The sequence below is a fragment of the Narcine bancroftii genome, chromosome 13 (genome assembly GCF_036971445.1).
Source record: "Narcine bancroftii isolate sNarBan1 chromosome 13, sNarBan1.hap1, whole genome shotgun sequence".
Classification (NCBI taxonomy): domain Eukaryota; kingdom Metazoa; phylum Chordata; class Chondrichthyes; order Torpediniformes; family Narcinidae; genus Narcine; species Narcine bancroftii.
The window spans coordinates 82,336,286-82,363,578 of record NC_091481.1 but is presented as its reverse complement, the minus strand read 5'-3'; the positions used below and the strand labels follow the sequence as shown (position 1 = coordinate 82,363,578).

The window sequence follows — 27,293 nt, the reverse complement described above, 5'->3', positions numbered from 1 at the left end:
TATCTCCACACACACACACATATACATATATCTACACACACATATACATATATATCTCCACACATACATATACTTCTCCATACACACATGAATATATATCTACACACATACCTAATTCCACTCACATATATAACTCCACACACACACACACACACACATATATATATATATATATATATACATACATATATATATATCTACACATATACACATACATATACATCACCACACATAAATATATATCTCCAGACACATATATCTCCACACACACATAACTCTCCAAACACATATATATTTCTACACACATATTTATCTCAACACACACACATAACTCTCCAAACACATATATATTTCTACACACATATTTATCTCAACACACACACATAACTCTCCAAACACATATATATTTCTACACACATATATATCTCAACACACACATAACTCTCCAAACACATATATATTTCTACACACATATTTATCTCAACACACACACATAACTCTCCAAACACATATATATTTCTACACACATATTTACCTCAACACACACATAACTCTCCAAACACATATATATTTCTACACACATATATATCTCAACACACACATAACTCTCCAAACACATATATATTTCTACACACATATTTATCTCAACACACACACATAACTCTCCAAACACATATATATTTCTACACACATATTTATCTCAACACACACACATAACTCTCCAAACACTATATATTTCTACACACATATATATCTCAACACACACATAACTCTCCAGACACATATATATTTCTACACTCATATTTATCTCAACACACACACATAACTCTCCAAACACATATATATTTCTACACACATATTTATCTCAACACACACACATAACTCTCCAAACACATATATATTTCTACACACATATTTATCTCAACACACACACATAACTCTCCAAACACATATATATTTCTACACACATATTTATCTCAACACACACACACACATATATATATAATCTCACACATATATTCCAAACACATATATCTCCACACATATATCACACTCATATATATCTACACACACACACACAGATCTCCACATACATATTTATCACCACACACATAAATATACATCTCCATAGACACATATATCTCCATACACATGTCTCAACACACACATACATTTTAACTCCATACACACACACACATATATATCTTAACACACATATATATCTCCCAACACAAATATATCTCTCCATGCACATATATATCTCCACACACACACACACACACACACACACACACACACACACACACACACACACATATATATATATATATATCTGGAGACCCAAACATATATACCTCCACACACACACCTATGTCCACACACATATATCTCCATCTCACATATACATCACACACAAACATATATATCTCCACTCACACACACTCATATCTACACACATATATATCTCCATACAAACACTCAAACATATTTTATCTCTAAACATATCTCCATACAAACAGGTATCTCAACCCACACACATGTATAAATCCACACACAAATATATTTTTCAACACACATATTTATCTCCACACACATATCTCCATACATATATATGTATCTCCACAAATGCAGATATGTCCATATACTCACATCTATATCTACACACATATATATATCCATGCACACACTATATCTCTATAGATATATATCTCTACACACATATAAATCTGCACACACATATATCTCCACACACACGTATATTTCACCACACATACACAAATATATATTTCCACACACACATATATCTCCACACTCACACATACATATATATATATATATATATATCTCCAGACACACATATATTCTCAACACACATATATAGCTGCACACCCACACATATATATCTCCACACACACAATGTCCACACACTCGTATCTCCAAACTCACATATACATCACACACACACATATATATATCACACACAATCATATATATCTCCACACACACATACACACTCACATCTCCATACATACATACATATATATATAACTACACACATGTATATCTCCACACAAACACAGACACATATTCTAACTCCAAACACAAATCTCCATTCAAACACAAATATCTCAATCCACACACATGTACATATCCACACACATGTACATATCCACACACATTCATATATATCTCCACACACACACACACAAATATATATATTTCAACACACATATATATCTCTACACCCACAAATATCTCCACACACTTACACACACAAATATATATTTCCACACACATATATCTCCACACACATCTCTCCACACATGTGTAAACATATAAATCTCCACAAACACACATGTTTCTCAACACACATATATATATCTTCACCAACACACATATATATCCACACACACACAAATACATCTCCACACACACACACACACACACACACACACATACATCCACACACACATATATCCCACACACCTATATATCTCCAGACCCAATCATATATATCTCCACATACACACATACATGTACAAATATGTATATCTACACACTCGCGTGCATGCACACACACATACCTTTGAGACTCAGAATGTATGTAAATCCAGATGTATAAAAATGCATGTTCTAGTGTGTGTTGAATTTGCTCTGAGTACATGTGTATGGGAGTTTGTATGTGTGTGCACACGAGAGTGAGACAGAAAATGTATTAAATGCATATGTATGAATGTGCAGGGGAATAAATGTTTGTAAAAGTGGAAGTGTGTGTGTGAGTGTGTGTGTGTGTGCGCGTGTGAGTGTGTGTGTGTGTGTGTGTGTGCGTGTGTGTGTGTCTGTGTGTGTGTGTGTGTGAGTGTGTGTGTGTGTGCGTGTGTGTGTGTGTGTGTGTGAGTGTGTGTGTGTGTGAGTGAGTGTGAGTGTGTGTGTGTGAGTGTGTGTGTGTGTGAGTGTGTGTGTGAGTGTGTGAGTGTGAGAGAGATTGAGCTGACAATGAATTGAACAAATGTGCCTCCTGTTAGGATGTTAATCAGTCTTTGTAATTAATGCTTGCAATTAAAATATAAATCACAGCGACTAATGCTTTTATGTTAAATTAGTCACAGCTAATTATTCACAGTGTAGAGATTACTAAATATTATCGGAGTGATGACATTTCAGTCTCCCCTTCTCACAAATGCAAAGGAGAATAAAAATGCAGGCTGTGCAGAAACGTTTGCAGATTTATTTCTCTCAAGGCACTGGGGGAGAGAGGATCCCTGGAGTGTGGTGGAGTGTAATTATGGCCTTTGTGCATCTCACAGGCTTATCCCTTCTTGAGCTGCAGGGGCTGTTTCCCCAGGGCTATGCAAAGCCCACCGGCCGCAACAACTGTCGGCGGTGGAAAGGTCTAAGGAAATCTGGTACCCCACTGACAGTTGTTGGTGGAGGGGTGGGGTGGGGTGGGCTCTGCCACTTGTTTCACGGTGGTGCAATCCACACACATGTACATATCCACACACATGTACATATCCACACACATTCATATATATCTCCACACACACACACACACAAATATATATTTCAACACACATATATATCTCTACACCCACAAATATCTCCACACATTTACACACACAAATATATATTTCCACACACATATATCTCCACACACATCTCTCCACACACGTGTAAACATATAAATCTCCACAAACACACATGTATCTCAACACACATATATATATATCTTCACCAACACACATATATATCCACACACACACAAATACATCTCCACACACACACACACACACACACACACAAACACACACACACACACACACACACACACACACACACACACACACACACACAGACCCCGCAACTAATAATGAGGAGAATGAGCCCCACCTGGTGAACGAGCCTGCAGTCAAGATTCAATTTATTGTCATATTACATGAAATTGCCTTTTGCCTGCTGTAAGGCAAACAGATTCACCATTGGCATGAATTGCCTGAAGCACCTCTTACAGTCACAGAGAAAGAGAAGCCAAAGAGTGTGTGTGTGTTCACCCCCCCCCCCCCCCCACCAAGCTCCAGATCCAAACCTCCGACACAGTCAAGGACCCTTCAGCGCCTCCGGAACCCCCTCGCATCCCGGTTCCGAGACCCAGTACCCCTCCAGCCAGTTTGGGCCAGTCTCCAGTGGTCCGCAGCCTGGCGCGGGTCCCGCCAACAGCAGCCCCCAGCCTCCGTGGGTCCCTCGCCCCGAGTCACCAGCAGCCCGCCGCGAGCGGGGGCCTTTCAGCTGCAGAGCCCCCTCCCTGGCCCTCAGTAGTCACTGTGACTATTAGTACCTGACACCGGTTGATCCAACACTCTCACACATCCCTTACTGAAGATGCTGCATGGGGCTCACAGTGACCTCCATAATGTTTGGGACAAAGACACATTTTTTTCGCTGTGCTTCACAGTTTTAAATTTGTAATCAAACAATTCACGTGTGATTAAAGTCCACATTCCAGATTTCGGTTCGACCGTGTAGAAATGACAGCACTTTTTATATATAGTCTCCTCATTTAAGGGCACTGTACTATTTGGGACATAGCAATGACATGTGTTACGGAGTCCAGAGGACCCCAAAAACTAGCACCAATAGATATCCACCACAACACAGAGTTACTTAAACAAAAATAGTTTTTAATTATAATTGAACAAGAAAACAGAATTAAACTTTAACTTATTACTTAACCTACTTAATCCCCCCTCTAATACTAAGTGCAGGTGTGTGTAATGTATATTTAAGATTGGAAAAGTTCTTTGGATCACAGTCCAATCTCACTGGTTGCAGGCAATTCTGGTACTGTGCACAGAAGTTAGCACTAAGAAAGTTCACCAGGCTTTGGTGCTTAACAGGCAAATGGTGACCAGTCAGGAAGGTTCTTGCTGGTTTTCAGAGAGATTCCTTTTCCAGGACATCCGCACCTGATTCCTTTTCAATCAGTCTTGCTGACGAAACTTGCTCCCTTCAGGGTTCTCCAGATGATCCTCTTTCTTTTGGGTCACCTCAGACAGCCAGTCTTCTCCTTTGACCAGACAGTCTTCCAAAGGTTTGCCAGCTTTGTCCTTCTGGAACTGATTTCTGTGACTCTCCTCTCTGTTTCACTCCTTTCCTCTCTGAGAGCAAAACTGACCTGTGTCTGACTGCAAAAATCACATGCTCTCCCAGACAAGCTGTATGCTGCAACTTTGTTGCTCTTTTTGCAAAAAGCACTCTACAAAGGTTCAGTGTTTTGAAATGTGTGTGTGCAAGCTGCTCTAGCAATTCCTCCCAAGCCACCTCTAAATACTCTGTCACACATGTATATTAAAGTAGTCATGTACTGTACTTTGCTACATATCCCTTGCCTGCAACGATGGCTTGGTCTGTGATTCACAGACGTCCCCAGGTGCTGAGTATCTTTTCCGGTGATGCTCTGCCACTCTCTACTACAGCCACCTTCAGCTTCTGCTTGTTTCGGGAGCTTGTCCTCTTAAGTTTTCTATTCCACATGTGGAAGGCATGTTCAACTGGATTTAGATTGGGTGACTGACTTGGCCATTCAAGAATCTTTCCAGTTTTTAGCTTTGAAAAACTCCTTTGTTGCTTTAGCAGTCTGTTTGGGATGATTGTCTTGCTCCAGGATGAGGCGCTGTCCAGTGAGTTTGGAGGCATTTACTCAAACTTGAGCAGATAAGATGTTTTGATCCACCTCAGAATTCATTTTGCTGACTCCACCAGCAGTTACATCATCAATAAAGATCAGGGCGCCAATACCCGTGGCAGCCATACATGCCCAGGTTCATAACACCCCCACCACGTTTCACAGATGAGGTGGTCTGCTTTGAATCTTGGGCACACCTCCACATTTTGCTCTCGCCAGGTTAATCTTGGTCCAGATGACCTTTTTTCCAGAATTCTGCAGGCTCTTTTAAATACTTCTTGACAAACCATAATCTGGCCATCCTGTTTCTGTGGCTAACTAGTGGTTTGCGTCTTGCAGTGTAGCTCCTGTTCATGAAGTCTTCGGCAGACAGTCATCATGCACCCCTGCCTCCTGGTGGGGTGTCCTTCATGTAGCAAAGATAAAGATAATGAACCGACGTTTTGGGCATGAGCCCCTCATTAAGGCTGATCCCGAGAGTCAGACATCCAGAACTGCTGGAAGACCAGCAACTCGATGAAAGGCGCGCTGAAGTCCGCCCGAAACCTGCTAGTCTCTCGGCCCATGGCGAAGGAACTCTGCCAACGGGTGCATTCCAGGCTGCAGGAGTACGCGTCGAGGGATCCACCAAAGCTTGGCGCAGCCAACGCGAAGGTGGTGCGGGGAGGGACCACAGTCCTCCCATTACTAGGCATTGAGGGGCTGAGACCGAGGGGAAACCCCTCAAACAGCAGAGGGGGGAAGTAATGACAATGTGCCACAGTGGTGGGATCGGGGTCTTGAGAGAACAAATGTAACAACTGTGGTGATACACCACTAGCCGACTGCAGGGGGCGATCTCTGTCACCGCAGGAAGACCACCGGAGGACAGACCACACATGGCCTGCTGTCAATCAGCTGTCCTGAATAGACCTAACTCCACTCGGCTGGCTGTCAATCAACTGCCCGGGATATAATCCTGAGCCGGCCCCTCCCGAGCCAGTCGCTCGGGAGCCACCAGTGCAGCAACCACTATAGCAGAGATTTTTAACTGACAATCTTTCTCGGCTTACGTGTCTGCTCAATGCTGCAGCAGTTCATCGCAACAACCTTGATGGAAATGTTTAGATATGATTGAGACTATGGATGTGAAAAGACAGAACAGTTTTCTATTTGCTGAATATTATGAATAAAGTCTATTTTTGGAAAAGACACTATTGTCAGGAGGGAGCGGATGGACTAAGGTGCTTACCTCAGCACGTGATTCACCCAGATGATGTTCTTCTCATTCCCGTTCTTCACATTGATCGAGATGGTGGCGCTGGACTGGACCCACATGTAACCACCGTTCTTCTGCATCCAGCGGTAGTACTTGGTGACCACCTGGCCCTTGTTCAACACTGAGGAGAGAAAGCCCAAGGCATTGTCAGCAGAGCCTTGGGACGGCGGGGAGGTGGTGTCCAAACAGGCTTGGGTCGAAAGCTGACCGAAAGGTTCTGGGTTTAAGCCAGTCACAGAGGAGGTAGAGAGAGGGGGGCGGGGGGAGAGCGAGTTGCAGCAGGAAGGAGAGATGAACAGTGGTGGGGTTACAGTCAGTGACACGGGGTGGAGTGGGGGAGAGGGATTACAGAGGGACAGCACAAAGGAGGGGGCTTACAGTGGTGCAGTGCGAGGGAGTGGGGATTACCCAGTGGAAACAGTGATGGCACACTGGGGGGGGGGGGGGGGTTGCAGCGTGAGGGGATGTTCAGCACAGAAAGAGATAACACTGGAGAGATGATTTCACTTTATTTGTCTCCACTTTTTTTAAACCTGATTTTTGATCTGTCCTTCCTCCATCCAACCTGCCTCTCAAATGTTCTCTTACAATTTCTATCAGTTTTTCAGTTCTCCCATTCTTGAACCCCCCCCTCCTTTTCCTCCCTCCCAGTCATGTTTTTCTCTGCCTGTCCTCGTTACCTTTCTTTCTCCTTGCCTCTCTCTCTTTCTCTCTGCTCTCCCTCCACCTGCCACCTGCTGCCTTTACCTTCTGGGTGTGTGTGTGTGTCTCTCTCTCTCTCTCTCCCTCTGTGTGTCTCTCTCTGTCTCTCCCCCTCTGTCTCTGCCTCTCACTTCCATCTTTCTCTCTCTCCTCTCTCTGCCTTCTCTTTTTATCTTTCTATCCCCTCTTGCTACCTCAGCCTTTACTACCTCTCTCTGCCCCCTCTCTCTATCTCCATCCTCTCCTCCCCTCTGTCTCTATTTCTACCTCTTCCTCACTTCTTCCTCCCCCCTCCTCTCTCTCTCCCTCTCCCTCCTTACATCCCTCTCTCATGGCGTATTGTCTCTCGATCCCCCCTGGAGCCTTGCTCCAGCCCTTTGACAGGCAGGACTCTGACAGCCCAGAGATAAAAAGCTTAAAATTCAATTCACAAACGTTCTGTCTTAATGTGGCAACAACCGAGCGGATTTGTCCCAAGTCCCTCAGAAGACATTCAGTCCAATAAGTGCTTTCAGTTGCAGCAGGAATGAATGAGCACACTTTTATCCATAACCCCAAGGGATTTAGTGAACACACCACCACAGACATTCAAAAACAAAATGCGGTGCTGGTCAAAGACCCCCAACTCACCACTGACCACCTCCCCAATGTACAGAAGGGGTGGCCCCTTTAAGTTTCAGTTCCCCGTCCTCTACCTGGTGAGTCACTCCAAACCACCCAGTGCACAAGGAGACCATTCAGCCCATTATATCAATGGTGGCTCTGGTGGAAGTGCTTGATTAGACCTGATCCCCTCCACCTCTTTCCTGGAAGGTTTTGTATAATAATCCTCGTTAATTCGCCTTGGATAGGGATGTGGACTGAATGCCGGCACATGGGATGGACTGGGTGTGCGGAAGGGCCTACTTCCTTGCTGTATAAAGATCATTCTAGCTACCAATGGAATTCTCCTAGGAGAGCGAGGATTGAGCTCAAAGCAGGCAGGTAGAGAGGGCCAGAGAGTTGGCAGTTCTTTAGTTGGGTGAGAGAGGCAGTGACAGGATATTCGTGCAAGGAACACATTGCAGTTGGTGTCCAGGTGGGGCAGGTACTGAGGTTGAAGAAGCTTTTGTCCAACATACACTGTGACCAGATCCCCCAAAACACAGACCTCCTATCCAAGGAGGACATCTATGTGAGGCACTGCCTCAACCCCAACCACACTGGTCACAACCTCTTCCACCCTCAGGGAGAAGGCACAGAAGCCTGAAACCAGTACGTCTAGGTTCAAGGAGAATTCTTTTTTCTCCCCAACAACTAACAGATTCTTTTCGGTGTCAGTGCTTGGGTAAGGTGTAGTCCCTGTTTAACCTCACAATCAGGGTCACGTGAAACCATGGATTGCAGATGGTGGATGGCTTCCACAAGCAGATTCTACAGATTGGAACTGATGATGGTAAAAACTAACAGCGCTGGGCAGATGAATCTGCTGATCGATGGCCAGGTTGACCTGTCCAGTACGGAGACTGCAACAGGAAACTACTTCAGTATTTTTCCCCTTGAACTCGACCGACCACGGTCTCACCTCAAAGACGGAGCTTTCACCGAAGAGAACAGGGGAGGCAATGACGACAATTCGGAAGGTCAGAGATTGTGACGGACAGAGAGACCTGATTGCCCACGCCGAACGGCGAGGCACCTGAATGAATGAAGAGACCCTTGAACCTCTACTTCAAAAACAGCTCTGACAGAACTAAAGGACTATACTCAATGCGAGTCACATTTTTGCGCAAGGATCATGTAAATATTTCATCCGTTCATCTGCATTTATGTGAGCTGTGATTGTAGTAAAAACATAGAAACGCTGGAGGAACTCAGCTAGCCTCGTAGCATCCCCAGGAGGTCGATGCAATCATGAAGAAAGCTCCACTCCGTGATAAATGTGAGGAGATGCGGTACGTCACTAGAGACTTGCAAATTTCTACAGGTGGACCGTGGAGAGCGTTCTGACAGGTTGCCTTGCCATCTTGTACGGAAGTGCCAACGCACAGGACAGGAAGCGGGTTGTGAACTCGGACGGCGCAATCATGGACACCAGCCTCAACAGAGTCGAGGCTGGTGTTTTACAGGAGGTGGTGTTTTAAGAAAGCAGCCCCTCTCTCCTCAAGGACCCCCACCACCCAGGCCATGCCCTCTTCACTCTGTCACCATCAGGAAGGAGGCACAAGGGCCTGAAGATGAGCTCCCAGTGGGGCAAGGACGGCTTCCTCCCCTCCGCCATCAGATTCCTGAACAGACAACGAACCACAGACGACGCCTCGCTTTCTCTTCTTTGCACTAATTTATTCATTTAAAAAAATGTGATTTATAGCAATATTTACATCTGCAATACTGCCGCAAAAACAACAAATTTCATGGCATGCTCATGTCTGATTCTGAGACGTTCCGGGTCTGAGCCCTTCTTCAAGGTGTGAGTTAAAAGCAGGCAGGGGCCTGAATTAAAAGGCTGGGGGAGAAGGAAAGAAAGGGCGAGGGGGGGAGGGGGTGGTGGAGGAGCCCAGACAAAAAGTGCTAATTGGATATGGAAAAGAGGAAGGGGAGAGGAAAGGTGAGAATTGTACTCCTATCTTGAAGAAAAGATCGGCCCGAAACGTCGGTTAGACAGTACATGAGAATCGCTGCCGAGTTCTTCCAGCATTCCTGTGTTTTTACCATCTTAGGCATTTATTTCCTCTTTTAATTTAATTAAATTAGTTTACTATTCTAGTTTTTCTTCACAAGTACCTGCTTAGCTGCGGCAAGTAAGAATTTCAGTGCACATGTAAAATGTCTCCATCATTCTCTCTCTCTTGTACTGGGGAGACAGTAATTGATGTGACGGTGTCATCATTTTAATTTTAAATTTGGACACATGGCAGCGTAACAGGCCATTTCGGCCCATGAATCATGCCGCCCAATTTACACCCAGTTAACCTACACCCCCGATACGTTTGGAAGGGTGGGAGGAAACTGGAGCCCTGGGGAAAACCCACACAGACATGGGGAGAACATACAAACTCCTTATAACCACAAGCTCTGATTTCCAGACTGTTGGATGCTCAAAAGAGGAAGGGATCAGACTGTAGGTTTGAAGTTTTCAAACATTCATATGCAGACTAAACTTCACTCTGCACTCTCCCATCCACTCTCCCAGGGCAGGGAGACGGGTTAGATACAGAGTGAAGCTCCCTCTACACTGTCCCATCACACTCTCCCAGGGTCGGGACATGGGTTAGACACAGAGTGAAGCCCATTTACACTGTCCCATCACACACTCCCAGGACAGGGACATGGGTTAGATACAGAGTGAAGCTCCCTCTACACTATTCCATCACACACTCCCAGGGCAGGAAAAGCGCGGGGTTAGGTACAGAGTGACATTCCAATCATATATCAATTGGCCTGTAAATTCAATCACCAGGTGAGATCCAGAATTCTTTCTTTACCATCTTGGACTTAAAGTTTGAGATTCCCTGACTGAACCATGTTGTGCATCTTTGCAATCCCCAGGCGATATTGTCAGCATGTTGGGGCTGGAGGGAAGGGGTTTACTCACAGTCCAGGTGGCTATGCCTGATCCCCTCCACATCCTCAGCGTGAATGAAGTGATAGCAGTTTTTCCCCACCACATCCGCTGTGGATAGGTCCATGTACTCGGAGATTCTGCGTGGTGGAAAATGGAGCACAGGTCAGGCAGAAAGAAGGACACACTTTTTGATCCATTATTCCTCTTTGTGTTGCTCAAAGGAAATCTGAACTAAAAACAGGAGTCAGACAAATTCTACAACCCGTAAACAGTTCTATCACACACAGGGATGTGGATTAGATACAGAGTGAAGCTCCCTTTACACTGTCCCATCACACACTCCTAGGGCAGGGCATGGGTTAGATACAGAGTGAAGCTCCCTTTACACTGTCCCATCACACACTCCTAGGGCAGGGACATGGGTTAGATACAGAGTGAAGCTCCCTCTACACCGTCCCATCACACACTCCCAGGGCAGGGACAGCAGGGGGTTACATACAGAGTGAAGCTCCCTTTACACCGTCCCATCACACACTCCTAGGGCAGGGACACGGGTTAGATACAGAGTGAAGCTCCCTTTACACTGTCCCATTACACACTCCTAGGGCAGGGACATGGGTTAGATACAGAGTGAAGCTCCCTCTACACCGTCCCATCACACACTCCCAGGGCAGGGACAGCAGGGGGTTAGATACAGAGTGAAGCTCCCTTTACACCGTCCCATCACACACTCCTAGGGCAGGGCATGGGTTAGATACAGAGTGAAGCTCCCTTTACACTGTCCCATCACACACTCCTAGGGCAGGGACATGGGTTAGATACAGAGTGAAGCTCCCTCTACACCGTCCCATCACATACTCCCAGGGCAGGGACAGCAGCGGGTTAGATACAGAGTGAAGCTCCCTTTACACCGTCCCATCACACACTCCTAGGGCAGGGCATGGGTTAGATACAGAGTGAAGCTCCCTTTACACTGTCCCATCACACACTCCTAGGGCAGGGACATGGGTTAGATACAGAGTGAAGCTCCCTCTACACCGTCCCATCACACACTCCCAGGGCAGGGACAGCAGGGGGTTAGATACAGAGTGAAGCTCCCTCTACACTGTCCCATCACACACTCCCAGGGCGGGGACACGGGTTAGATACAGAGTGAAGCTCCCTCTACACTGTCCCATCACACACTCCTAGGGCAGGGACATGGGTTAGATACAGAGTGAAGCTCCCTTTACACTGTCCCATCACACACTCCCAGGGCGGGGACACGGGTTAGATACAGAGTGAAGCTCCCTCTACACTGTCCCATCACACACTCCCAGGGCAGGGACAGCAGGGGGTTAGATACAGAGTGAAGCTCCCTTTACACCGTCCCATCACACACTCCTAGGGCAGGGACATGGGTTAGATACAGAGTGAAGCTCCCTCTACACTGTCCCATCACACACTCCCAGGACAGGGAAATGGGTTAGATACAGTGTGAAGCTCCCTCTACACCGTCCCATCACACACTCCCAGGGGAGGGACACGGGTTAGATACAGAGTGAAGCTCCCTCTACACCGTCCCATCACACACTCCCAGGGCAGGGACATGGGTTAGATACAGAGTGAAGCTCCCTCTACACCGTCACATCACACACTCCCAGGGCAGGGACATGGGGTAGATACAGAGTGAAGCTCCCTCTACACTGTCCCATCACACACTCCCAGGACAGGGAAATGGGTTAGATACAGTGTGAAGCTCCCTCTACACCGTCCCATCACACACTCCCAGGGGAGGGACACGGGTTAGATACAGTGTGAAGCTCCCTCTACACCGTCCCATCACACACTCCCAGGGGAGGGACACGGGTTAGATACAGAGTGAAGCTCCTTCTACACCGTCCCATCACACACTCCCAGGGCAGGGACATGGGTTAGATACAGAGTGAAGCTCCCTCTACACCGTCCCATCACACACTCCCAGGGCAGGGACATGGGTTAGATACAGTGTGAAGCTCCCTCTACACTGTCCCATCACACACTCCCAGGGCAGGGACATGGGGTAGATACAGAGTGAAGCTCCCTCTACACTGTCCCATCACACACTCCCAGGGCAGGGACATGGGTTAGATACAGTGTGAAGCTCCCTCTACACTGTCACATCACACACTCGCAGGGCAGGGACACGGGGTAGATACAGAGTGAAGCTCCCTCTACAACGTCCCATCACACACTCCCAGGGCAGGGACATGGGTTAGATACAGAGTGAAGGTCCCTCTACACCGTCCCATCACACACTCCCAGGGCAGGGACAGGCGGTAGATACAGAGTGAAGCTCCCTCTACACTGTCCCATCACACACTCCTAGGGCAGGGACATGGGTTAGATACAGAGTGAAGCTCCCTCTACACTGTCCCATCACACACTCCCAGGGCAGGGAAACGGGGTAGATACAGAGTGAAGCTCCCTCTACACCGTCCCATCACACACTCCCAGGGCAGGGACATGGGTTAGATACAGAGTGAAGGTCCCTCTACACCGTCCCATCACACACTCCCAGGGCAGGGACAGGGGGTAGATACAGAGTGAAGCTCCCTCTACACCGTCCCATCACACACTCCCAGGGCAGGGACATGGGTTAGATACAGTGTGAAGCTCCCTCTACACCGTCCCATCACACACTCCCAGGGGAGGGACACGGGTTAGATACAGAGTGAAGCTCCCTCTACACCGTCCCATCACACACTCCCAGGGCAGGGACATGGGTTAGATACAGTGTGAAGCTCCCTCTACACTGTCCCATCACACACTCCCAGGGCAGGGACATGGGGTAGATACAGAGTGAAGCTCCCTCTACACTGTCCCATCACACACTCCCAGGGCAGGGACATGGGTTAGATACAGAGTGAAGCTCCCTCTACACTGTCCCATCACACACTCCCAGGGCAGGGACACGGGGTAGATACAGAGTGAAGCTCCCTCTACACCGTCCCATCACACACTCCCAGGGCAGGGACATGGGTTAGATACAGAGTGAAGGTCCCTCTACACCGTCCCATCACACACTCCCAGGGCAGGGACAGGGGGTAGATACAGAGTGAAGCTCCCTCTACACCGTCCCATCACACACTCCTAGGGCAGGGACATGGGTTAGATACAGAGTGAAGCTCCCTCTACACTGTCCCATCACACACTCCCAGGACAGGGAAATGGGTTAGATACAGTGTGAAGCTCCCTCTACACTGTCCCATCACACACTCCCAGGGGAGGGACACGGGTTAGATACAGAGTGAAGCTCCCTCTACACCGTCCCATCACACACTCCCAGGGCAGGGACATGGGTTAGATACAGTGTGAAGCTCCCTCTACACTGTCCCATCACACACTCCCAGGGCAGGGACATGGGGTAGATACAGAGTGAAGCTCCCTCTACACTGTTCCATCACACACTCCCAGGGCAGGGACATGGGTTAGATACAGTGTGAAGCTCCCTCTACACTGTCCCATCACACACTCCCAGGGCAGGGACACGGGGTAGATACAGAGTGAAGCTCCCTCTACACCGTCCCATCACACACTCCCAGGGCAGGGACATGGGTTAGATACAGAGTGAGGCTCCCTCTACACCGTCCCATCACACACTCCCAGGGCAGGGACATGGGTTAGATACAGAGTGAAGCTCCCTCTACACCGTCCCATCACACACTCCCAGGGCAGGGACATGGGTTAGATACAGAGTGAAGCTCCCTCTACACCGTCCCATCACACACTCCCAGGGCGGGTACACGGGTTAGATACAGAGTGAAGCTCCCTCTACACCGTCCCATCACATACTCCCAGGGCGGGGACACGGGTTAGATACAGAGTGAAGCTCCCTCTACACCGTCCCATCACACACTCCCAGGGCAGGATCACGGGTTAGATACAGAGTGAAGCTCCCTCTACACTGTCCCATCACACACTCCCAGGGCAGGGACAGCAGGGGGTTAAAAGCAGAGTAAAATTCTCACAACAAAAAAAAAAGCAGATGCTGGAAATCTGAAATAAAAATGTTATAAACGCAGAGTGCAAAAATGCAGAGATTTACTATGATGTTTCCCGAACTTCAGGAACTGAATTACAGGGAAAGGCTAAACAGGTTAGGACCTTTTTCCCAGGAACACAGAAGAATTGAGAGGTGATTTGATAGAGGTCTTTAAAATGATGAGGGGGACAGGCAGAGTAAATGTAGGTCGGCTTTTTCCACTGAGGGTGGGTGAGATACAAACCAGAGGACAGGGGTTAAGGGTGGAAGGGGAATATTTTACAGGGAACATGAGGGGGAACTTTTTCACACAGAGAGTGGCGGGAGTGTGGAACGAGCTGCCAGCTGAAGTGGTGAATTTGGGCTCATATTTAGCATTTGAGAAGAATTTGAACAGGTACATGGATGGGAGAGGTAAGGAGGGCTATGGACTGGGTGCAGGCCAGTGGGACTGGGCAGAGTAAAAGTTTGACACAGACTAGAAGGTTGGAACGGCCTGATCCTGTGCTGTAATGTTCTGTGGTTTTCAGTAGATCTCACAGTGTTCATAGGAGGTAGGGATATTTTAAATTTGAACATGCCACCCAATTAACCTACAACCCTGGGTCATTTTGAATGGTGGGAGGAAACCAGAGCACCTGGAGGAAACCCACGCAGACACAGAGAAGAATGTACAAACTCCTTACGGACACCGCAGGATTTGAACTTGGGTCGCTGGCGCTGGAACTGCGTTGCACTAACCGCTACGCTAACTGTGCTGTTGGAATTATTATATGGACCTGACAGGGAACTCAGTTGGCACCTCGACCAATGTATCTGCTTTAGTGAAGCACTAAAATTTAATTATTACATTATACCTGGTCTTTTGTCGAGCAGTTTAGCGAGCCTCCCTAACATTCATACATTGGGCACAATTTACAGAGAGCAGAATAGAAATGTAAAGAAAAAGATCAATTAGGTCCAAGCAAGGGCAGCGTGAGAGCAGCGTTGTGGGGATCATTCAGGAGCCTGATGGCTGCGGGGAAGAAACTGTCTTTCAGTCTGTTGGTGCACAATTTCACACTCTTGAATTTTCTCTTCGATTGGAAGAGGGGAGAGTGTCTCGGATGCGATGGGTCTGTTGGCAGCCTTTCCTAGGCCGAGGGAGATGTAGATGTAGTCCATGGAAGGAAGATAAGGTTGCCTGGGGTTCTGAGCAACCCTAAATATTTGTGTAATAGTCGATCCTGTGTAAATGTTTTTTTTTTGACCAAAAATTGCATATTTTTCATGTATCACATGTAGGAGTCAACCCCCTTACCTTTGGCCCCAACCGCCCACCCATCCGAGCTCCTGATGCCTCAACTGTGAACCCTCTCCCCGGTCGCCTGCCCACCGAGACTCCCGACGCTCCAACTGCGGACCCTCACCTACCCACCAGACACCCTGATGCAGACCTACTACCTGGTCCTGCCAATCCGAGCTTCTGACACCTTGAATGACACAGGTACTTACGCAGGTGTGACCCATATAAAAGTCAACCCCCAAATTTGACCTGAAAAATTGGTCCCCAAAACTGACAATCATACGACATAACAACATCATAACAGACTTGTGCGAATCGTTGGAGGGTGGCTGATTCAAAATCATTATCGTCTGACAGTCTGACCAGGGAGAGAGACAGGACTGTTACATCAGCTATGAAGCCTATGATCTGAGAATTGGTCGAACGTTGCACTTAATTTTCCTGCTAAGGTTAAAATCACTTGATCTTCTGCAAATCTTTAAATTTCAAAATGGCTCTGGAGTGTACCATTTTGCCTGGATAGCACGCCAAATGAAACTTTTCACTGTGCCTCATGACAATGAACGTGGACACCAAAGGGGTGAAGATCCTGACCCGGGGCAGTGTGCACTGGGGACTGACAAGTGAGGACTACATAGACAGAAGCCCAAACAACTAGGTGAGATGGGGGTGGGGGAGAGGTGAACACACCATTGGCAAATACCATGAGAATAAATAGGGCGAGATACGAAAGTCTGCAGATGTTGTGATTGTAGTAAAAACACACAGAAACGCTGGAGGAGCTCAGCCGGCGGGAGGCAAAGATATCTCTGTGAATTGGAAAATATGTCTTATGAGGCAAGGTTGGAAGAGCTGGGACTTTTCTCTTTGGAGCGAAGAAGGATGAGAGGAGATTTAATAGAGGTCTACAAGATTATGAGAGGCATACACAGGGTGGACGGCCAGCGCCTGTTTCCCAGGGCAGGAATAGCAAACTCTGGCGGACGTCTGTACAAAATGAAGGGAGGGAGGTTTAGGGGAGACGTCAGAGGTATGTTTTTGATCCTGAGAGTTGTGGGGGCCTGGAATGCCTTGCTGGGGATGGCGGTAGAGGCTGAAACATTGGGGGAATTTCAGAGACTCTTAGACAAACACATGGATGGAAGAAAAATAGAGGGTTACGAGGTAGTTTTTTTTGGTAGGAATATTATATAGGTCAGCACAACATCGAGGGCCGAAGGGCCTGTACTTTGCTGTAGTGTTCTATGATCTATATATTATCAACATTTCAGACCTGAGCCCTTCAGGGTCTAAGCCAAAAGCAGGCAGGCATCTTAATTAAAGACTAGAGATTAAGGGGGGAGAATGGGAGGGGGAGGGGTCCAGACCTAACAGTGCGCTCCAATCACCCACTTGGCACCTCCCCCTGTTACTGCAGGAGATGCCCCACTTGTGACCTCATCACCACTTGGGGTCCCAAACAGTCCTTGCAAGTCAAGCACCACTTCACCTGTGAATCTGCGGGGGATTGTCTACGTCATCTGGTGGTCCCACTGTGGTTTCTTCTCCATCAGAGGCGCTGGGTGCAGACTGAGAGGTCTCTACATTGAGCACCTCGGCTGTGCCTACCGCAATAGCGTGGATCTCCCAGTGGCCGTCCATTTCAATTCCCCGTCCCATTCCCCCTTGTTGACATGTCTGTCCCTGGTCTTGTGCACCACCAGACTGAGACCACCCGCAAATTGGAGGAACAACCCCTCATCTTCTGGCTGGTCCCCCTCCAACCCAATGGTTCTCAACCTTTTACTTTCCACTCACTTTAAGTAATCTCTATGCCATAGGTGCTCTGTGATTAGTAAGGGATTGCTTAAGATGGTATGTGAGTGGAAAGAAAAAGTTTGAAAACCACGGCTTTAATCGTCCCTAATGAACTCGTTATGTGCACGGCTTCATAACTCCAAAAGAAATGGGCCAATGACAATTTTTCTCAAGCCAAATATTTCAGTAACAACTGGGTCTAGAGCAGTAATTTTCAACCTTCCCTTCCCACCCACATCCCACCTTAAGCAATCTCTTACTAATCACAGAGCATCGATGGCACAGGCATTACTTAAAGTGGGATGTGAGTAGAGAGAAAAAGATTGAGAACCACTGCTCCATGACATTAATATCAACTTTTCCATTAACTCCCCTCTCCCCACTTCTTCCCCCGTCATTTTTCCTCTCTCTCTCTCTCTTCTTTATCCTTCTGTCTCCTTTCACAGAGACAAAATCAATTCTCACCTTTCCTCTTATCATATCCAATGAACACCTTTTGTCTGTTGGTCTGGGCCTCTCCCCCTCCCATTTCCCCCCTTTCTCTCCCCAGATTTTATTGAGATGCCTGTCTGCTTTTTGCTTAGACCCTGAAGAAGGGCTCAGGCCTGAAAGATTGGTAATGTATCTTTGTAAAAAAAAAATCACAAATGCTGGAGAAATTCAGCAAAGATAAAGATGCAGAACCGATGTTTCGGGCTTAACTGTGGACGTACCAACCTGTTCTCACAGTAGATGATCTGCAAATCCATGCTGACCCTGGAGACGAACATGTGGCACTCGATGCGGACCTCGTTGATGGTGGAAGGAGGGAGGGTGTGGGCCAGAGCCACCATGCCCATGAGCCTGGTGGGAACGGAGCGGGCATGGGGCAGGGATATCCGTGGCCGCAGGCGTCCCGTGACGTGGATGACCTGAAACAGAGAGTGAGGTTAGAGTGAGTCACACCCAATGAAAAAGTTTGTTTTGTGTGCTATCCAGCAGGTCTATCTGTACATAGGGCGGCGTGGTTGGCACAACGCCTTTACAGCGTCAGCGATCGGGACTGGAGTTCGAATCCCGCGCTGTCCGTTAGGAGCTAGAAGTTTTTCTCTGTGTCTGCGTGGGTTTCCCCTGGGAGCTCTGGTTTCCTCCCACACTTCAAAACATACCGGGAGTGTAGGTTAATGGGGTGTAACTGGGCGGCATGGACTCAAGGGCCAAAATGGCCTATACGTCTAAATTTTTAAATAAAAAAAAAAGCAGAATTAAACAGGATAGAAAGTAGGGCTATATTTATTTAATGTACTTATGAATATTTATTAATATATAAATAGGTAACAGGCCTTTCCGCACATGAGCCTGTGCTGCCCCAGTTACACCTAATTGACTTACAACCCCCGTATGTTTTGAAGAGGAGAGGTGAGAATTGATTTTGGCTCTGTGAAAGGAGACAGAGGGATAAGGGAAGAGAGAGAGAGAGAGGTGGAGAGAAGAGTGAGAGAGAGAGAAAGTTAGAGGGGATTGAAGGGTTATGGGCAGAGTGCAGGTAAGTGGGACTAGAGGATATCACTTTAATCGGTGTGGACTAGAGGGGCCGAGATGGCCTGTTTCCGTACCGTAATTGTTATATGGTTATATGTGGTCAATAAAAGAACCTTGAACCTTGAAATGATAGGAATGTTTAAGGCACTGTTTTCAAATTTTTTTCTTTCCACTTACATCCCACTTTAAGTCATCCCTATGCTCTCAGTGCTCTGTGATTAGTAAAGATTACTTAAGGTGGGATGTGAGTGGGGGGGGAAAGAAATTGGAAAACTTTTAATCATCCCTCATGGACTCGTTATGTGCAGAACCCCAAAGGAAATGGGCCAATGACAGTTTTTCTCGAGCCAAATATTTCGGTCACATTGTGTCCAGAGCAGTGATCCTCAACCTTCCCACCCCCATCCCACCTTAAGCTGCCCCTTACTCATTACAGAGCACCCATGGCAGGGGGATGACTGAAAGTGGGATGTGAGTGGGAAGGGAAAGGTTGAGAACCGTTGGTTTCGGTTTGCGGGCTTTCAGCTCGCATTCCTTCATTCTGCCATGGGAGGGCAATGCTGTCCCACACTGAGACCGCTTGTTGTTTTAGTGGCTTGAGGATTTTTGCTGAAAGTTAATGTCCTCCTCATCTTTTGCCTGCAGAGAGCAGGGAGGATTCCAGAACCGCGTGAAACCTCCGTCCATACTTTTGACGAGCTTTCTTGGAAGTCCAGCTGTTTGCAGCCTCCTTGATTGAAAGATGGGAAGTGGGATGCAGCTGGATGGCATATTCTGTGGCACAACGGCGCGGTGAGAGACCATAAGGCAGAGGAGCAGACAAAGGCCATTCAGTCCATCAAGTCCGCTCTGCCATTCCATCATAGGCCGATCCATTTTCCCACTCTGTCCCACTCCCCATAGCCTGACTATTCAATCTCTGCCTTAAATACTACCCAACGACCTACAGAGGCTCCCTGCTCTCTGGCTAAATAAATCCCTCCGCGTCTCTGATTCAAATGGGCGCCCTTCTGTACAAAGTGAAGGGAGGCAAGTTTAGGGGGAGACATCGGGGCTACGTTTTTACACAGAGGGTGGTGGGTGTCTGGAATGCCTTGGCAGGGTGGTGGTGGAGGCTGGAACAATAGGGACATTTAAGAGACTCTTAGACTTGGATGAAAAGAAAAATAGGTTATGAGGTAGGGAGGGTTTTAGTATTTTTTTGGTAGAAATATACATGTCAGCACCATATCGAGGGTCGAAGGGCCTGTACTGCGCTGTAGTGTTCTATGTTCTACGTTCAATCTAGAAGTTGTGTCTTCTTGACCTTGACTCTCCCACCATGGGAAATAACTTTACCACATCTGCTCTGTCCTGGCCTTCTGACATTCAAAATGCCCCCTCGACCTTCTGAACTCCCAGGAGTCCAGTCCAAGAAGATGCCAATCCCTCCACTCCAGGAATCACTCTAGTGTATCTGCTCTGAACCCTCTCCAACCCCAGCACATCCTTTCTTAAATAAGGAGCCCAGCTACGCGAGGCCTCACCCATGCCTTCTAAAGCCTCAACATCACATCCTGTTTCTCCATTAACAAGGCTCTGGACCTCATTTTAAAAAAAAGAACACTGGCTGCCGCGCGTTGTGGGAGACGGGTGGAATCAGGGGAGTTGGTGGGAATGTGGGGAGGACGCAATTCAGGCAGGATTACCGCAAAGGAACCCGATGGGTTCCTGAGGTGGGGGCAGTCGACAGCCTGGATTTTAAACATTCCAGCACCAGTGCAGCCCCTTCAACCTACGATGTTGTTCTGATTGATAGAAACCCACTCAACAAACAAAACCTGCCCTACCTCACACCTATAACCCTCTATTTTTCTTGTATCCATGTGCCTGCCCTGGGAGGTGGGGTAATTATCTCCGGTGCCCCACCTATGTTGATGCCAAGAAAGTGCATCAGCGATTCTACTTCCTCAGAATCCCGAGGGAATTCGCCACGTCACCCGTGTCCCTCCACCACCTCTAAAGATTGTACTGCCGACAGCATCCTGCCAGGGTGCATCGCCACGTGGGACGGGAACTGTCTCCGCCCGAGACTGCAAGGAACCGCGGACGGTTGCGCATGCGGCTCAGAATATCGCCCGATCGCCCTCCCCTCCATTGGCTCCCTCGACAGGGCGGCACAGTGAGCATAGCGGTCAGCGCAATGCCATTACAGCATCAGCGATCGGGACCAAGGTTAGAATCCCGCGCTGTCTGTAAGGAGTTTGTACGTTCTTCCCATTACTGCATGGGTTTTCCCCAGGGGGGCTCTGCTTTCCTCCCACTGTTTGAAACATGCTGGGGGGATGTAGGTTAATTGGGTGTAAATTGGGTGGCACGGGCGTGGGCAGGAAGAGCCTATTATCGTGGTGTAATGTCTGTATTTAAATTAAAAATATATATCTCCCACTGCCCTAGAAAAGTAGGCAATAAATTGGTGCCATTAGCAGGGTCCAGGGAGGGTGCGGACCGCACCGGGTGACACCATCAGAGGGGTGACACCAAAAATGACTGTCTATAAAATTTTTGTGCAGTGTTTCGGTAGAAATTTATTATTTTTATAAAAATATCCCTGTCATTCATTGTAACAACAAAAATATTTTCCGTAAGCCCAGCTGACACGTATCAATATACCTACAAGGCTAAAAGTCGATGCTCATTTACTTTTTGAACCTTTTAATGCGCTCCGGTCAGAGCTGTCATTATTCCCCAATGACAACGACTCTTCGAATCACGCGGTTCCGTCTCCACGCGCTGTCAGTCAGCAACCGCTGTTGTTTTCGTCGCTGCTTTTGTCAAATTTTCCAGTGTTTTAGCCGCAATATTGTGGCCGTTAGTGTTTGCTACAAGAACAAACACCTAAGGGACGTTTGTTTAATTCAAATGAAAGGTGGGAACAAGATTTAGACAGATTAATAGATTAGCTGGATTGGCAAAATCTATGTAAAGAAGTTATGTCTAATACTATTAATGTAATTAATGTAAGATAATGTAAGATATATATGTACCTTGTACAAGGACTGCCTAAAGAAATCTCTTGGTGCCTGCCACATTGACCACCGCCAGTGGGCTGATATCGCCTCAAACCGTGCATCTTGGCGCCTCACAGTTCGGCGGGCAGCAACCTCCTTTGAAGAAGACCGCAGAGCCCACCTCACTGACAAAAGGCAAAGGAGGAAAAACCCAACACCCAACCCCAACCCGCCAATTTTCCCCTGCAGCTGCTGCAACCGTGTCTGCCTGTCCCGCATCGAACTTGTCAGCCACAAACGAGCCTGCAGCTGACGTGGACTTTTACCCCCTCCATAAATCTTCGTCCGCGAAGCCAAGCCAAAGAAAGAAGATAGATATGTATACTCCACTATAATTTTTTACACCAATTGTATAAATCACACCTCAGAAACTGAGTAGATGGAGATCAAATTTACCCAATCAATGTTTTAGATGTTGGCCGGAGAGTGGAACTTTTTTTCATCCTACGTGGTCTTGCTCGAAGGTTAATTCATTTTGGGTCTCTGTTAGTAAATTTTTGCAATGAATCACGAGCAATTTTTCCGTGAAATCCTGAATTATTGTTGTTAGGAAATTTTGAAAATGCTACTCTTAAATTATTGTTGTCGGATTCTCAATTAAAATTTAAGTTAGCTTTACGAAATGCATTGCTGTAAACATGGAAATCCGATGTTTCATTAACGTTAGATAGATGGACTATTCAAGGCATTGGTGAGGCCAAATTTGGAATACCGCGTGCAGTTCTGGTCTCCAAATTATAGGAAGGATATCAATAAGGTAGAGAGAGTACAGAGATTTACTAAAATGTTGCCTGGATCGCAGTATCTAGAATACAAAGCAAGACTGAGTAGTCCGGGACTTTATTCATTGGAGCGTTGAGGGGGGATTTGATGGAGGTATTTAAAATTATGAGGGGAATAGATGGAGTAGATGTGAATAGGCTCTTTCCTAGAGGGTAGGTGAGATTGGAATGTGAGGTCATGAGTTAAGGGTTAGGGGGCAAAAGTTTGGAAGTAACATGAGGGGGAACTTCTTCACTCAGCGAGGGTTGGCTGAGTGGAATGACCTTCCGGAAGAGGTGTTGCAGCAGGGTCAATGTTGTCATTTAAGAAAACGTTGGATAGGTGAGGGGATTGGAGGATTTTGGGCAGAGTGTAGGTAAGTGGGACTAGAGGAGATCACTTAAATCGGTGCCTACTAGAGAGGCTGAGATGGCCTGTTTCCGTACTGTAATTGTTAGATGGCACGCTGAGATTCAAAGTTGTATCCCCGAAACCCTGTGGGCACCCAGACTCCCTCCCCCCACCCCTCGAGGTTACCTTGTATCCTGACGATTTGATGTGGACCCCTCGTTTGGTCAACGTGGACTTCATGCGGACAAAGAATGTCCGTTCCAACGCGGTGTCCTCCGGCAGGAGACTGGAGCTGGCGGAATCTGCCGGAAACCACACAGAATTAAAGGTGGGGGAGGGGAGCTGGAAACGGCTCAACTCACAGCCTCTCCCCTGCCATCATTCAAAGACCCTCAGTCAGCTCTATTCACCAGCCCACTCTCCCCCCCACCCCCCACCCCACCACCACCATCTCCCTGCCATTAATTTAATGGTGAAACATGCAGGAAAATTATTCTGGTTACAGAATGTGTTGCTGCTATGGGAGTTTCGTTGTCAGGCTCATTGAGGTGTTCCTTTAATCGTATGTCGAGTCTGTTTAAGGCATTGGTGAGACAAAATTTGGAGTATTGTGTGCAGTTCTGGTCTCCAAATTATAGGAAGGATATCAATAAGGTTGAGAGGGTGCAAAGAAGGTGTACAAAAATGTTGCCTGGATTGCAGTATCTTGAATATGGAGCAAGATTGAGTAGACTGGGACTTAATTCATTGGAGCTTAGAAGGTTCAGAGGGGATTTGATAGAGGTATTTAAAATTATGAAAGGAATAGATAGAGTAGATGTGAATAGGCTCTTTCCTCTGAGGGTAGGGGAGATTGGAACAAGGGGTCATAAGTTAGGGGTTAGGGGGCAAAACTTTAGGAGTAGTATAAGAGGAAGCTTCTTCACTCAGAGAGTGGGGGCTGAGTGGAATGTTCTTCCGGAAGAGGTAGTTGCCGCAGGGTTAATTCTGTCATTTAAGAGGAGGTTGGATGAGTACATGGATGGGAGGGGGTTGGAGGGGTATGGGCAGGGAGGGGGTAGGTGGGACTAGTGGAGTTTCACGTAAATCGGTGCAGACTAGAAGGGCCGAGATGGCCTGTTTCCATTCTTAAAATGTTATATGGTTATATTGCATTAGTACAGGCCGCTCAGCCCACTAGTTCTCTGCCAGCTCAAGGCAATTCCATTCCCCTGTAATCTCTGTCCATTGACTCCCCTATCCTTACCCAATTCTTTTGCCCCTAACCTTGCCCAACTAACCCAATGCCTTTGGTGAGGATGGAATCCAACAGGGAGAATGTACAAACCCAGCGCAGACAGCACCGGAGGTTGGGATCGAACCGGGGACTCTGGAGCTGTGTGGCAGGAGGGCGCGCCCATGGGTCCATTGATTGGAGTTGGCGAGGTGGCCATCAAGGCTTTCATGGAATCATACAGCAGACAAACAGGCCCTTCGGAGTAATTGTGCGCAGTCTGGTCGCCAAACTACAGGAAGGATGTCAGCAAGATCGAAAGAGGGCAGAGAAGATTTATTGGGATGTTTCTGGGTCTTCAGGAGTTGAGTTATAGAGAAAGATTAAACATGTTGAGACCGTAGAAGAATGAGGGGAGATTTGATAGTGGTTTATAAAATTATCAGGGTTATAGACAGAGTGGATGTGAGTGGGGTCTTTCCATTAACATTGGGAGAGATAAATACAAGAAGACATGGCTTTAGGGTGAAAGGGGAAAGGTTTGGTGGAACCTCTTCATTCAGAGAGTGGTGGGGGTGTGGAACGAGCTGCCAGCTGAAGTGGTGAATGCTGGCTCGATTTTAATATTTAAGAAAAATCTGGGCATGGATGGGAGAGGTCTGGAGGGTTATGGAACGGGTGCAGGTCAGTGGGACTAGTGGAGTGATGTTTTGGCACAGACTAGAAGGGCCAAATGGCCTGTTTTCTGTTCTGTGGTTTTCTATGATTCTATGGCCGATCTGCCCCGTTCCCATTTGCTCTCATTCGGTACCTTGAATCCCTCTGCTCCTTTTCTATCCATCCCTCTTTCAACGCCTCTGGCAGCATGTTCTGTGTGGAAAAATAAACTATCATTCTGTTTCCCCTTTCAGCGCTGGAGGTGACTCCATGGACGCAGTGACTCTGGGCACTGGGAAACACTTATGGTGGACTCCGTCTTATGGCAGGCAGAAAGCAGATTTGTGTTTTGTTACTGATACTATAAAACCACAGAACATTACAGCACAGAAAACAGGCCCTTCTGCACTTCTAGTCTGTTCCAAACTATTATTCAGCCTCGTCCCATGACCTGCACCCAGTCCATAGCCCTCCATACCCCTCCCATCCATGTACCTGTCCAGATTTTTCTTAAATGTTAAAATTGAGCCCGCATTCACCATCTCAGCTGGCAGCTTGCTCCATACTCCTAATGCTCTCTGTGTGAAAAAGATCCCCCTTATGTTTCCCTAAACTTGTCCCCTTTCACCCTTAACCCATGTCCTCTGGTTTGTATCTCACCGACCCTCAGTGGAAAAAGCCGACCTACATTGACTCTGTCTGTTCCCCTCATCATTTTAAATACCTCTGTCAAATTTCCCCTCATTCTTCTACACTCCAGGGAATAAAGTCCTAACCTGTTTAACCTTTCCTTGTCATTAAGTTCATGAAGTCAGGGCAACATCCTAGTAAATCTTCTCTGCCCTCTTACTGATCTCTTTCCTGAGGTTCGGTGACCAAAACTGCACACAATCCTCCAAATTTGGCTTCACCAACGTCTTATACAACTTCACCATAACATCCCAACTCCTGTACCCAATACTTTGATTTATGAAGGCTAATGTGCCAAAAGCTCTCTCTTCAACCCTATTCACCTGAGACACCACTTTCAGGGAATTCTATATGTGAATTCCCAGATCCCTCTGTTCTACCTCACTCCTCAGTGCCCAACAATTCACCGTGTACGTCTTTTCTTGGTTTGTCCCTACATCACCTCACGCTTACCTGCATTAAGTTCCATCTGCCATTTTTCAGCCCATGACAATAAAGGAATCTTGTATTTCAGAATCAGAATCAAATCCTATTGCCGTGAGCGTGTTGCAAAATTTGATGTTTTGCGGTAGCGTCAGCGTGCAAAATGTTCACATAAACCACTTTTACAATAATAATTTTTTTTTTAAAGCGCACGAAAAGTAAGGCAACACCTGTGGTTCATTGAAACCTTTTTGAACCCCTCTCACCTTAAACCTGTGCCCTCAAGTTCTGTGAGAGAAGCGTCCGACTTGACTGGAACTGAGGAGCATAGCATCAAGATCCGGGGGGCGGGGG

The 27,293-nt window shown here is 47.1% G+C and overlaps 1 protein-coding gene across 1 annotated transcript in view; it reads right to left on the bottom strand.

Annotated features, from left to right (window-relative positions):
• Window positions 1-27,293, bottom strand: part of LOC138748087 (neuronal PAS domain-containing protein 3-like) — a 255,161-nt gene that overhangs the window by 9,748 nt on the left and 218,120 nt on the right. The window contains exons 6-9 of the mRNA XM_069907777.1: window positions 24,143-24,258; window positions 18,990-19,183; window positions 11,218-11,324; window positions 6,915-7,062 (exon numbers count right to left, since the gene is read on the bottom strand). Of these exons, the coding sequence (XP_069763878.1) occupies window positions 6,915-7,062; window positions 11,218-11,324; window positions 18,990-19,183; window positions 24,143-24,258 (565 nt within the window). The remainder of the gene's footprint in view (window positions 1-6,914; window positions 7,063-11,217; window positions 11,325-18,989; window positions 19,184-24,142; window positions 24,259-27,293) is intronic.